The following is a 14671-nucleotide window of genomic DNA, read 5'->3' as shown; positions in this document are numbered from 1 at the left end:
ATAGGCAATAAACTTCAGACAAACAATATAACATTCCCTCCAGAAATAAAATACTCATAGCTTTTTCGCTCTGTTGTTTCCAAACCAGGCAAATAATTATTATGGAGGAGTTAATAAGAAAAAAAAAAGAAAAAAAAGAAAGAAAAAAAAATGCATGTTTTTCTTTCTCTACTAATAATCTCAGTTTAGACTCTCTTGAAAACAGTTGCAATTTTTGTCTCCATACAGAATTTCCCAAAATTATTTCAAGTTTTGGTAAGCCTGACTTGGCAGGCAACTAAAAACTTCAGTGTGAGTTGTGCTTACCTTTGCATGCCCTGAACAGTTGTTTAGAAACAGAAAAAGAGAAAACAAAGCAGAAAAAAGAGACAAAAGAAATCCCACCAGAACCACATGAGCAAATTACCCACCCCAAAAATGGCAATAAATACATTTAAAATTATTTTAAAGCCTCTTTTCCTATACATGTGAGGAGAATAGACTGGGGTTTGCAAAGCCATGATAAGATTTTATATGGTTCCTAAGAGATGAAAACTTTAAGTTCCTTTTTAATTTCTATCCACTACACTTTTTATTATACAGAAGTGTAGACAATTATAAGCTAAATTTATCTTGTTTCTCCCTTCCTACTTTAAGACCATTTTGCTTCCATTCCTGCTTTAAATTCTTTCCCTTAAAGTTAAAATAAAGTTAAATACCCTTAGAAGTTACAAATTTCAAAGCATCATGTCAGTAAATGAAAGGGTTTGGTTAACAATGAACACTGAAGTTTTATCAAGAGATAATCAATCTTAAGATGGTAAGAAAAGGGAATTTAAACTACAATTTTTAATGAATACTGAATAGCATTAACACTTACTGGCACATTTTTATAGGCAATTGCTTCAGACCTGACTATATTGAAGCCACAATAAAAAAAATGAAACAGGCTGAGTATGATAAGTGGCTTCTGAGACAAAAATATTTACCCTTTTATACTAACAGAGGGGAAAAGACACAGAGAAGAATACTTGAGCTCACACCCAATACAGTAGTATCCTCCTCACACGTTTTACTAGATATTGAAGTGAAGAGAGTCGACCCATCCTAATTGATCAGCATCGAACTCCAATTTATTGATTCACCAGGCACCTTTTATAATAGTGTTAATTAAGCTCATACATATTGCAAAATCCGAGCTCATCATAGGTCACAGATTAAACTCTAACCCCTCCTTTTGTTTTCAATACCTGTGGTTTGTTATTGAAACCCAGATTAGTGTTCTCACCCTGATAGGAAAGATTCTCAAGGCCTCCATGTTTGTCACTTTGCTTTCCCATACTTTATCCAAGGACAAGGTTATTTTATATACTTGTTATTGAAGACAGGCTTGAGAACTCTTGCTGTTTACAGAAACATGCCTGGGAAACAGGCTTGAGAATTGCTGCTTACAGCTGCCTTTTACTTTTCCATCAGCTGTATATTTTCATGGCCTCTTTGCTTCAAGCCATGTCTGAGCAAAATTCTCCAACAACTAGACTACAAGTGTAAGGACTCCACAAGAACACACATCTTCACAATTACTTTTCTTGAAAAAGAAAGCCCAGACAAAGCTGAAACTCCAACCCACACTCTTATATGATGATAGATGACACAGATGCTCCTGTTCCCACCATCTGCTAGTGTTCTACATAGTGTTGCTCATTTTGGTTAGTCTTATCTCCTCCTTCAGACTGCATCAATCACTTTGTCTCTTTCTTTCACACCCACACTTTCAACTAGGCTTGAACAGCTCAACCACACTGGCAGTCAGGAAAATCAGAGGCATTTATCTCAATCTTTGTGCAACTTTTACTTCTGTTTCTTTTTCACATCTTTATTTTGGTGAAGAGAAAACCCCACCATGGTGAATTCTTACCAGGAGTTTATCCAGGGAGGTGAATTCTATAATATGATACAACAACAAGGGCTATTACTTGTATTATGCCTTTGGAGAGAATAATGCAGAAGTAGTAAAAGTGGTTGAAGTAATCCTCTAACATTTAAAAGGCATTTACCCATGAGGCAAATGAAAATATGGGAAGTGCATGAACTGTGAGACTCAGTATAATCTATTTTTATTGCTTACTACAAAAACCTTGCACATAAGTATTCTCAAACAAGATGAGGCCATAAATGCCTAAACACAGTACTAAATGAATAAAATAAACTATTACAATAATTCATAGGAATTTTATAACCCATCATCACCATGCATAAGGATGTATCAGTCCACTGACTTTATTAAAATCAAGATTCCAGCCTCCCACATGCTGTTCTATTGGCAAATAAACATCACAGGGAAGCAACAGATGGGGTAAATAAAAAAAGGAAAAGAAGTTTCATACTGCAGAACAAACAACTACAACAGGTTGTTTTGGGATGTGACACAACAGGAAGGAATTGCCTCAAAGTTCACAGGATGGCTTTGGGATGCAGCACTGGGTCCCAGCAGTAGTCTTACACATGAGACCAGCTGCCCATCTATGTGTTCAGTAACTTCCATGAGGAAGGAGGCAATATCTTCTACATCATCCATTATCACTGGAAGAAGAAGGCACTGTCTTCAGGGTAGCCTTGGATTACTTAAAATAAAGGTGTTTCCAGAAATTTTATCAGCACAGCTTACAAGGATCCAAGGACAGGCTCCATTTTAATCACTGCAATGGCAAATTGGACATTCAAAGGCTTTTGGGACACCTGTGTTCTCTATTCTCCTTTTTCTTCAGGCCATACACATTGTTATGATTCTCAGATATCTCTCTGGGTTATGAGGCCAAACATTAGGGTTTCAAACAAACATTACTTTGGAATCCTTTTCTTATGCCAACTAATTTAGATTAGCTAAAGGAATGTCAATTTTATCCTCATTGCTGCTCTATTCACTATAAACTTGTCATTTTTCATGGCATAATGTTTGTCTATGTTATTAACTCTACCCAGACACATAGCCAAAAACAGCACAATGTTGCTCAGCCCCCTGTCATTTTCTGATCCTTTATAAAATGTTACTGTTCCAGAATATTTAAATTGTTAATCAAATGGTGGTGCTAACAGGTTTAAAGTCATGACTGCACTTTAGCACAGTTTATTGCTCAGAACTTATGAGGTCACTGGAGTCCTACTGAGCAATCAATTCTGTTCAGTTACAGCTGTAAATTCTTAGCAGCTGTAAAGTGCCCATTTCATACTACAAATAAATATATTTTAGCTCCTCGTCTGCATGATTCAAAGTCAGAAAAATATAATTTATATTGCTGCCTCTTCCTTACCTTCTCATGTCCTCCTTTATGTGCAGATTTATTAGTTCTTTAGGAACATGGAAGGAGAGGGTAGTCTCCGCCATCTGCTCCCGGATCCGCATCCACTTGTTGTCAGAAGTAGGGAATCTATACAACTTACAAACGGGGTTTCTCAACACTGCAAAGAGCAAAAATAATATCATTGCTTTCATGTGCTTATATGACTCCAAACATTTATGACAATAACCTGCATAATTATTATATTATTTCCCCCTAGCTTACAAAATTAATTTTAGAATCATTAAAATTCTACTAAAAACATTTAATTTCTATTTCATTTTTATAGCAGCATGTGGAGGGCAAAGTATTACTAGTACATCACTAAATAACATTTTACCAGCAGAGTAGGTAACTTTTGAATTTAGGTCTTCAAAGTAGTGAGAATGTCAATCAGACTCTCTTTTCTTACATTTCAGCTGAAGTTAGGAAAACCAGAGAGCACAAATGAACAATGAACTCAATACAGCCACCACCACAGCTTGCCAGCGCCACTCACAATTCCAATAAATTGCACAGGACTCAGAGTTCAGCTGCATTTTCCCCTGGACATGCACACACAAATCATTAATGCAAATTGAAGGTGTGCTTCTGCATTAAAGGAAACTTGACCGTCTTAGAGTTACCTGGATCACTGATGGGGTCAAGACACTGCCACTACATAGAAATAAATGTAACAGCCCTGTCAATATGTTACATACACAGTTTTCAGATTACTATTGCAATGTGACATAAGAAAATCACATTTCTTTGTATTTTGGAAGATTATGTTTAAAACCCATCACATTTTTTATTTTACAGTTTTCATGTGTTGGCTACATTTCCATTCAGATCTTAAAACAATGACATACAATCTACTCTCTCTTCTCCATCTTTTTATTTTCTTTTTTTACCCTGCTCTTTTTTTCCAGAAAGACCAAAAAGGGAAAAAGCTGAGGAAGAAAAAGTTCTGTTTCACTAGTTTGGTAAGTTTACTTGGAGACAAATGATTGACATTTAACACACACATCCACAATATCTTGACTTGGAATGAGTGACAGCTACTAACAGTGACAGCTACTAACAGACATTTCACTGACACCATTAATGTTTATGTAGCCTGACTTATAGGGAATTAAAAATAAAAGGTACCCAAACTGCCTTGTCTATCTAAGCAATCAGGATTTTTAACAGAAATCCTTTAGGAAAGGCCTAAAAGAAGACCAGAGATTTAAATATACTGATAATAAATCCACTGCTTGCAACTCGAAGAAAGGAGCAATGTTTAAGTGGTCGCACTGCTCTATATTCCCATCACTCTACTGAGATGTCTTTCATCAGCAATCTTTGATGAAAAACTGTTGTTGGATTATGCCCTTTTCTGATCCAGAGATGGAGCAACTGAGTTTTAAAAAACTTTTATTCTACTTTCAATCTCTTGTGAAGGGTGAGACAATACAGATGTCATAATTTACGCCTTTACAATCAGAAGCCAACTATTTCTTAATTACAGTACATTATAAGCACTTCTTGCCATTTTATTGTCATTTTATGAGCCTTTTTAGAGTAATTTTGCCTTTAGTTCTTAGTGATTTTACTTTCAAAAACTAAATTTTCACTCAGTATTGTGAAATAAGCGAAGGAGATGCTTAATTACTTTGACATATTAAAAAGAGCAATTTTTCTTTACTATCAATACCCAAAATATCTCAATGTTCAAACCTCAGGAAACTAAGGGCTAATTCAGGTCTGGCCTTAAACAGAAAACTGCCAAACCAGATGATAATTTTGAGTTGGTATTGTTTTTTCTGTTGTGCCCCCTGATCAGTATATTACCTGGACATTTTAAATGATGATGCCCCAGACACAAAAGATTCTTTATTTTACCTTTTTATATCTACTTCCTAAGGAGTTTATCAAGGGATTTTTTCCAAGAGCAGCCCTTAAATTCACACTCAGAATCTACTACACTGAAAAATGCACATTAATCTGAGAGAACCTAATGCAAATATGTACCTGAAAAATCTCTTTCCTCCCGTCTCCCCACTGTTACCACCATCACAAAGAAAAACAAACCCCAGAAAACCTATCACAACTGCAGCAAGGGACAAAGAACACTAAAAATATGGATTCAAAGTTGTGACTTTTATTGTGGCTAGAATTATTAAACTCCTCTCCAGGTACTAGCTTCATCTTCAGGTCTTTGATTCAGGTCTGAATTTTCAGATGGGGATAATCTCAAGTGTGTTGTAAGTTTTTTAAATGGTCAAATCCATGGGTTTAAGAAGAAAATTTTATTTACAAAGTCAAAAAAAGCCTGGGCATTTTTCCCAAATAATCCCAATATGCAGTATTGCTAAAGCTTAAGATTGCCAATAAAAGCTGCATAAGTACTTGATGTTTTCCTTATAAACAGAACTACTGAAGGCATGCAACTCCATAAAAATCTCAGAAGTATCTTCCCCTCCAACTGCAACAATAATTAATTTCTAACTGTAACAAGTTGTCTAGAACCAAATTCTAGAGGGCATGTACAATAAGAAGGGCAAGACTAGAATTGGTTTGCATAAAAAGTAATTGATTAATTGATTAAAATTAATGGAAGTTTCATAAAGATAATCCTTGCTGTACTTAGACAGTGATCATGAGAGGCATTAAAGAAGACCCAAAATCCACATGAACTGCAGAGGTTAAAAAAGAGAAAACTCTGTTTTAAAAGCTTTTCTCTACAGCATCAAGCCTGAAAGCCAATGCCATATATTTACCCATGAATATTTTTGGACATTGTCATTTTTAATATGAAGACCTCTGTGCTTTTTATTCCATGCAATATCCTTCACATTTCTTCCCCTGAAAGTTCAATAACAAATAATAAAAGATTGAATACTCTGGTTTTATTTTCATTCCCTATTGAACATAGATCAAAGCATATCTCTGCCATATATTAATTTGCTAACAGTGTTCCTATTTATATCTTTCTTTGTAGCATAGGAATATGATGTGTATTACCTCAGGAATAATAATTACAGCTTTCTTAATTTTGCTTAATTTCAATTACTTTTATTATCTTTATTTTTTAATTTAGAATGCAATTTGTTAACATGTAAACAACTGGCAAACTCTCCGGCATTATAAATAAATAACTGAATTTTGAGACGTAAATTCAGTCTCTGGAGGTATAGATGGAATAGTGATAAGGCTCTGAAATACACTGCTTATTCCCACTCACTCAATAAGCATCTCATAACTCACTGGAGGGCTGAGAGTTCCCTATCCTAGGATTTAAATTTCACAAGAATGCCAGCATGCTTCTATACCTACAAGCTTAAGGATTCACAGAGGCAGTTTTTTTTCAGTTTCATCATTTTGAAGTCCTGATAAACAACAAGAAAATACCAGAAAGCTTTACAACAGCATATACATGTACTAAATATGAATGTATATGGAAAACATACTGTTCTGGGGGCAGTTCTATACGAGCACAGCATGTCAGCAGGAAAGTAGTGGTGATGCTGCATGAGAAGAGAAAGTCACAAATACAGGAAACAGACTGAAGACTAATTATTTATCTGAAAAAAAAACTTCCTGTGAGTGTAAACTCTTCCCAATATCCTGCATGCTGTCATTTCTTGCATATGCACCTCTTTCCCCTCAATTCTTTAAAAAAAGCCTGACAACCCAAAAAATGACAAAAAAAAAATTCTTCATAGTATGTTTGACTTTATAAACCCGAGTAGTGTTGGGTGGGCTTTGGTTTTATATTGTGTTTGTATATGACAATAACAAATGTGAAAACGCTATTTCCATGTGTGTAGAATCACATGGAAATATTCTTGACAAATTGATCGAGACTTCAATATTCCTAAAACTGACATCTACCTTGGGAGTTCCAACAAAACATATTCACAACCTACAGCATTTTTCTATACAAAAGAAGTCAACAAAAAACCCCAATCAAACCTATACAACCGAGGCAACAAACAGAAAACAATCAGTTGTGAATCAGCATCGTTCTCGGACAGAAATGACATTTCTTCAAGTCTCACTAATCTGGATGACATACAGAATCACAATCAAAGAACTGTACTGGGCTAGATGAAATCCTTCACCTGGCCTCTGTATCTTGTGTCCAAGAAAAGCCATAAATACACACTTGGAGACACAGGATACCCTCCATGCCTCCAGCTATTTCCAGTTCAGGAATTTCTGGAGCCGGATGTAGCTCCAGCACATTCAGAAATTCTCAATTAACATCTTTCTCACTTTGAATTGACGAAAATAAATGGTATTTCTCTAGAACATATTTTTTCTGATTCTGATCTAATCTCAACAACTCACAGAAAAAAAATACAATATTCACACACATATGGAAGAACTTAATTTTTGGCAGTTTTTAGGGCTTCCTTCAGACTGCAAAGCTGATTCAGAAAGTCTGCCCTATCAGAGAAATCAGATGAAAAAGTTTCAGGAAAGATTTTAAAAAGTTGTAAAAGTTTGGTAACATTCCTCCTCAACGGTATGTAGCAAACACAGAATTCTTTACAGTGCTTTGGTTTTAGATGACCCATATAACTTATTTGTGACATTGTTATTGCCGAGTAATGGAGATTCATAAACTCGGGCTAATAAAAGTTTTATGGCACAGCACATCAGCATGTAATACTTCTCAGCATAATGAAAGAAAAACAGATCTAGTTTAACACCATGCACTCAAGCCCAAGCTGACCTAGAATTGAGAATGCCTTGCCAACAGCTCCCTTCATTCTAGGACAGACAGTTTCCAGAGCAATCTGAAACTGCCACTTCACCAGTTATGAATGAGAGAGATTGATTGTCCTGGGTATTCACTTACAAATAATGCAGAATTATTTTACAGAATGCCGCGCAATGACACGACAGAAACTAATGATGTTAATTCCATGCCCATGGAAGTCACTGACAGTGATTTTCAGTCACTGAAAATCACTGAACAGTAAAGATGCAGGAGATGGAGATTTCAGAAAGCGCAATTGACACACATTTCTTCAAACTTCTCAGTGAAATGATAATGCCAAACACGTATAAAACACTAAAATATTGAACTTGAACATCTGTGCAGCATTTGAAGAGACATTGATGAGCTCTGCCACAAATCTGCGTGATTTCTTCAGGACCAGAGGTGGAGTTGCAAGAGCTGTCTCTTACAGATATTGGAATTCTTACCTGCATTTAAGGAAGGCAGGTTGTCCTTCCCACTTATACCCTCAGTGGCTGTACACTCACGAACCAATGCACACTGCAAAAAAATACAACCACAGATGTGACACATTCAGGGGGTCTGAGATAAATCCATGGCAGTTTATAAAAGGTAGGCTGAAAACCATGAGTGATAATAATATAAACTTCCAAAGTCTTACTTAGAATTTACATTTTTCTTTATATTTCTGTTCCAAGATACTGTAACACAATCAGAATTATAGCCAAGAAAATGAAAAAATATGATCAGCTGTTCCATAACAAAACAGAAAAGTTTCCTACCAGTATTATGGCAGAAATGCTGAGAGATAGTAATAGTTTAGCTTAATACATTTTATTATAAAAATAAGGCACTTTAGTTTAAAACCATTTTTGACAAGTTCCATGCTTTCGAAGAGGTTTCTTTAGACAAAGCAGTTTTCACATGCACAGTGCAAGAAAACACTTCATTAATTTTTAAACAAGGGAAAAGCAGGAAGCACAAAAAAGTCCTTAAAATGTGCTCAGATTTTGTGATTCACCAGTTCAAAACTTATTTATTTTTTATTAATTCAATGACTCATCATTCTCACAATTGCATCCTCACTATCAACATATAATCCAAGACTGTGTTGCAACTGATTTGTACAAACCAAGGACTCCTTTAAAGACCATACATTGGTCATGAGTCTGGTCTCTCTTTACAAGTATTAGAAACCCCCAGAAAGCTGCTGTTAAAGCCTTCTGTGTCCCCCAGGCCCAACAGAGCTCAGTAACTACATCTCCAATAACTGCAAGGAGTCTCATTCCACATTCTGCAGTGGAAGAAAAGCCAAATAAAAGAGAAGGCTGAAAAAACCAGCTCATGTTGCCTATATCGTGCAAGTTTTACAGGTCAAAATCAGGATGATTTCACAGCATTTGCTGGCTTTTTGGAACTGGTCACACTCATCTAAGGCATTGAAGTTCTCTGAGATAAGCAGTGAAAAAAAAGTGTGAAATCTACCCTCAGAATTTGACACAAAAGCAGACTGATTTTGCTACGCAGAAAAGATACTGAAAATAATGACCTCTGCTCAAAAAATAGTTTTATATGTAACTTCCAAACAAAAAAATCCTGCATTCCCTGTAGCAATATTTCCTTTTATTCAGGAAGAACAGGACACACCACAGCGTTAAGCAGTAAACTGTTGTATTAGGGCTGCAAAAATTGTGTGCTCCCATTTAATGCAGACGAACCTGCCCCTTTGCAAGGGAATTTACCTCTTCTTTGCTTTGCCTGTCATTCTTCCAGCTTTTCAGTATTGTGGGCACAGATTGCACATAAAAATCAACATAAACAGGACTTCAAGGGCAGAAACCAGAGCAGCTGTCCAAGGAAAAAAGAAGCTGTATTTATGGCATCTCTCTGGACAGTTTTTATCAGAAGTGATCAAATATATTCAGTTGAGATAAAAAAAAGCTATTTTTTTCTTCAAGAAGGAAAGGACCTAGGAAACTCAGGTTAGACTATTACTCTGTACATCTTCATGAGTTTGGTTTTTTTTGGATGAGGGAGATAAGTTTACACAGTACTTGCACCAGAAATTTTGTTTTAAGTTCTTAACCCAATTTGGTAATTAGTATTTTAGACATCTGGTACAACAGATCATTCTAATTAACTTTGTGCAATAAACTGAGTTTTTACCTTTTGATCCTGAGCATCTGCTGTGATGTGGTCTGTTTCCCCCTCATCCAGCTCTCCCATCTTCATAAGATTGACTTCAATGGTACCAACTGTCTTTCCACCATCAGATGTCCTGAAAAAAAACCAACCCATGACACTGGGTCACTTGCAGCATCAAATTCTTTCAATTAGAATAACATCAGTAAATACTTAGTGCCCTCTCCATTCTGTAAAGTGCAGTCTCCGCTATTGAGCTGGCTATTTACCATCACAAACCAAATGTTAACAACAATGAGGCAACTTCTTCAGGACAATGAAAGTTCTCATCACAAAACTGAGGACAGGTAAGTGCTATAAATGGTGCATGAATCCATGAACACTGCCAAGTTCTCATTCTAGACCTTATCCTCTTTGTGGACCATGGGATAAAGGGCTGTAACACTGCACCAATATTCCACTTAGGATCTGCAATCCCAATGGCTTTGTTTCCTAACAATCTGCAAAGAAAGGACAGAGTGTATTAACAAAATCCCTGCAAAACCAAAACAGTGAAGCTAATCTGAATATCACATTTCCCTTTGTAATCCCTCCACAGAGAAATTATTCAGAATCCATCCCATTTCTTGAACTATATGGGAACGGTAGTATAGTTACAGGTGAATTCCTTTATTATCATCCCCATAAATAGTTTACTTTCAATTAATCAAAAACAAATAATTTAGATGTACATCACCAAGAGAAGAGCATTGCTGACTTCCTTTAGGAAGAAACAAGGGTTTAAACTCCTGAAAGATACCAAATGCTTTTTCAGCTTTCACTGGCAGCCCAGCACCAAGTTTATCTCCCTGGCTTATTCTGAACAGCTAAATTGGTTTTTTTTTTGAAAGGAAGGAAAGAAGAGTAACTGATAGTTTCATAATAATGAGGAAAGGGTAACAAAAGGCACCAAGCAAAAATAGGCAAAAAGGAAATGACGAGAATAAGTTCAGCACAATTACAAAAAACCCAGCGAGGAAGGAGAATCAAAACAAATACGTGTGGGGTAATACTGTGTCTTTTCTGAGCAGTGGAAATGAAGAGTGATGAATCAGGAAAAAAATATATAGAAAACTTCAATGTCATAAAATCATAAAACCACAGAATTACTGAATATGCTGAGTTGGAAGGGACCCATTAAACAAGTTCAGCTCGTACAGTAAAATCTCAAAAAATAGTTATCCCCAAGCTTTCAAATTAAATAATTATCTTCCTTGAAAACCATTAGGCTTTACTATGCACTCAGTAGAATACACTCATGTTGCAACTACACAAATCTGGTCTTCTATAAAACCTTGCAAAATAAACATAATTCTTCATATTTTACATGTGTAAAACTTCATCTGCTCTAAGCCAAATTAATTACTGACAATAAAGAGACTATTAAAAATGAACCAGTTCCAGATAGTTTTGCAACTGAAGAAGCCTATATTAATTTAAGAAGTATCCAGAAGAAAAGTAGTAAGGGTTCAGTGTCCAAATTGTGCTTATGAGCAGAAATACATAATAATATTGAAAGGGCCTTCTGAATGAAGAACTTTCCCCTGAGTTGCTACAGCCTTGTGGCTTGACCTCTCCTTCTTGTGTCAAACCAGCACCCAAACTAGGCTCTGTCAACAAATGCACTACAGCATTCCCAGCAGAAAGGGAATACAGCAGATGTCAGCAAATCACATATCTTTAGAAGCCAAAGTGTGTGGTTATGAGACTGACAATTTTTCAGGAGCTTAAGGTGTTCTGATCAAAGTGCCAAGCAAATAAACTGATCCAAACCAACAAGGCCTGTTGCTCCAGTAAAATGGAAATGCTAACTACACTTTCTCATCCTTGTCTCTTGTTCTTTAGAATCCTAAGTATTTCCCTTGGTGCTATTGTTAAAAGCCTGGCCTCAGTATGACAGTGAGAATTGCACTGTTTGCCTGCACGAGGAGCAATATGTATTTTGTATGGGTTTAAAAACAGTGATTGATATAATTTCACTTTTATATATTTTTTTATTATTATTTTCTTCTCGAAATCACTCCTATTCTGGTCTAATACATATTTAATATTACAATCTGTTACAGGTGTTACCTGTAAGAGAAGGTAATGCAACACAATAAAACTAAACAGTGGGACTTGTTGCATTGTAGTTGCACTTCTTTCTCTGGTTCTTATCTTCCCACACAGAAATATGAAGACACAATTTAACAAAAAAGGCAACAACAACAAAATCAACAAATCCCAAAACCAAAGTTTCTTTTGAATGCTACAGGCATACAAATCAACAAAGAGCTCTATAAATGCCCAGGGTAAAACTGTCAGACTGATTTTAAAACACCAGCAGTGCTTGAGAGTCTTCAGCTACTTGAAAACATGCATTTCAAACTTTCCAGCAATACCATGAGATTAAAATTTCATTTGAAAGAAAATTTAAAAAGAGAAACAGAAGTGATGGAGTGGGAAAAATAAAAAAAGCTTAGTGGTCATATCTTAGTAGGATAAAACCCTGCATAATTTTACTTTGCACTAACAGTATTGAGCACACTTACACATTATGTGTACACCTCATGTCCTTTGCTTGTAGAGATGTCAAAAATCTTACATAGACACACTGTTGAACACAGCACCAGATAAGGAATTAATTGGTTTTAGGATACTTCATAATGCATTAGAATGAGATCAACTTATTTGCTGTAGTTTAATAAAGCTGAGAAGGGCACTCTGCACTCACACGGTGCAGTGAAGACGATCCCTGCATCAAATTGCTTTCAGTCATGAGTGAGGAGACATATCCCCACAAAACAAAGGACTGCACCTTGACAACCTGCTTAGGGTGAGTTGGGATGGGGAATCTGGCCAAGAGAATAAAATCAGCATCAACATAAGAAGCCCATACACAGGACAAAACCCACCTGGCTTATGGAGATGGAAAATTGCTGATATTTTTTGGCACCCTGGGACAAGGATCAGCACTTATCTGATACCTGTCAGCAGAGCACCTGCATTTGAAATAGATTTCTCTACTATCCCAGGTCCTTAAGGATCCCCAGGTCAGTATTAGCTCCCCCAAATGTGAGAGAAGGAGATAGCCAGTAACACCATGAGCAGCAGGAATTTGTGCCCACCTTACTACTTCTGGCCATAAAATGCTGACCAAGGCATCCAGGGAGAAAAAAGGTGACAAGCTAGTTGATGGAAAAGTAAGTGAACAAGATGGACTGAGAACAGCAGGCATTTGTCTCCAATCTTGTAAAAAAAAAAATCAGTTTTTATTGCTAAATTAGCAGCCAGTATACCTAGCTCTTATTTAGAAAGGAAAAAAAAGTGTGATTTTATTTTTTTCATCAGACACACTGTATCATACACTCAATATTAAGAAACATTCTCCTACTGAAAAATACTTCTGTTGCATTCAACAGCCCATTTTTTGCCATTCATCATCACAACTGTATGAGAAAGCTGGAAGCAAGTGACATTGCATTATCATTGTGAAATGAAACATGCAAGTCTATAGAAAACCTCTCTCTTATAAATTCCATATTGGAAACTGCAATCCCAAATCTCTAATAACTAAATTCCTCTGCCAACATCTGTTGTGTACACTGAAGTAATTCTACAAATCAATCTTTTTGTGTTTTGATGATTACTGCACAGATCTACCAGAAACACTCAGCCACCAGTTTAGGACACCTTTATGGAGAAGAAAGGACAATCAAAATAAAAACTTCTTTTGCAGAGGTTTTGTAACTTGTGTCCCTAATCACTATTAGGGCACAATGGTAGGAAAACAGAGAAGTAGAGCACAGTGTGTCAGCAGTAAGAACTTGTAGACACAAGCTAGCTCTCCACCAAATAACAGAAAAATACAAGAATGCTCCTTTGAAAACACTTTTCTATTGTTACGTTGTACCTCAGAAAGATAAAGGAAAAACATAACTAAAAAAAAAGGAAAAGAAAAAGAAAACTCAGTTAAAAATTAAGCAGATTCTATAATTACACCAATCTTTACAGGGCACACCACAGAGCTATTTCTGGGTCCTTAAATCTCTACTTTAAATCTAACAAAGGAGTATCTCAATCACAGGCATGCCCTGATAAACTCCTATCCAAAGAATATAAACAAGAATTAAACAGAATTTCATGCTCTGACAAGTCCCTTGATATATCCTCTACCCTCCTGAGAGGTACTAATACTGCAGGGTGATTAGAGGAAAGCAAGCTTAAATAAGTAGACTGCTCTGGTTAAATTGCCATCAAAGAAATGTGGATCATTTTTACTGACTTTCTGCTGCCCAATAGTCATAATCAGAAAACAATCCCACTTTTGAAAGGTTAGGATGTTTTTCTTAAAAAATATCCAACTGACTAAATCCTACCATTTAATGTGTCTGCAAATTAAATTTAATTGGTATATTTGTATTTTAGTGTTAGCTGAATAAAGAAGGCAACCAAGACTAAAAATATTAATTAAAACCAA

At 36.0% G+C, this 14671-nt stretch overlaps 1 protein-coding gene across 22 annotated transcripts in view; it reads right to left on the bottom strand.

Moving 5' to 3' along the window:
- Positions 1 to 14671, bottom strand: part of INPP4B (inositol polyphosphate-4-phosphatase type II B) — a 263711-nt gene that overhangs the window by 111885 nt on the left and 137155 nt on the right. For all 22 annotated transcript variants that reach the window (XM_064711309.1, XM_064711308.1, XM_064711307.1 and 19 more), the window contains 3 exons: positions 10198 to 10309; positions 8499 to 8571; positions 3291 to 3438 (listed from right to left, as the gene is read on the bottom strand). In XM_064711309.1, the coding sequence (XP_064567379.1) occupies positions 3291 to 3438; positions 8499 to 8571; positions 10198 to 10309 (333 nt within the window). The remainder of the gene's footprint in view (positions 1 to 3290; positions 3439 to 8498; positions 8572 to 10197; positions 10310 to 14671) is intronic.

This window comes from Zonotrichia leucophrys, chromosome 4, assembly GCF_028769735.1.
Source record: "Zonotrichia leucophrys gambelii isolate GWCS_2022_RI chromosome 4, RI_Zleu_2.0, whole genome shotgun sequence".
Lineage (NCBI taxonomy): Eukaryota > Metazoa > Chordata > Aves > Passeriformes > Passerellidae > Zonotrichia > Zonotrichia leucophrys.
The sequence above is the reverse complement of the archived record's forward strand: the minus strand, read 5'-3'. Positions and strand labels throughout refer to the sequence as shown.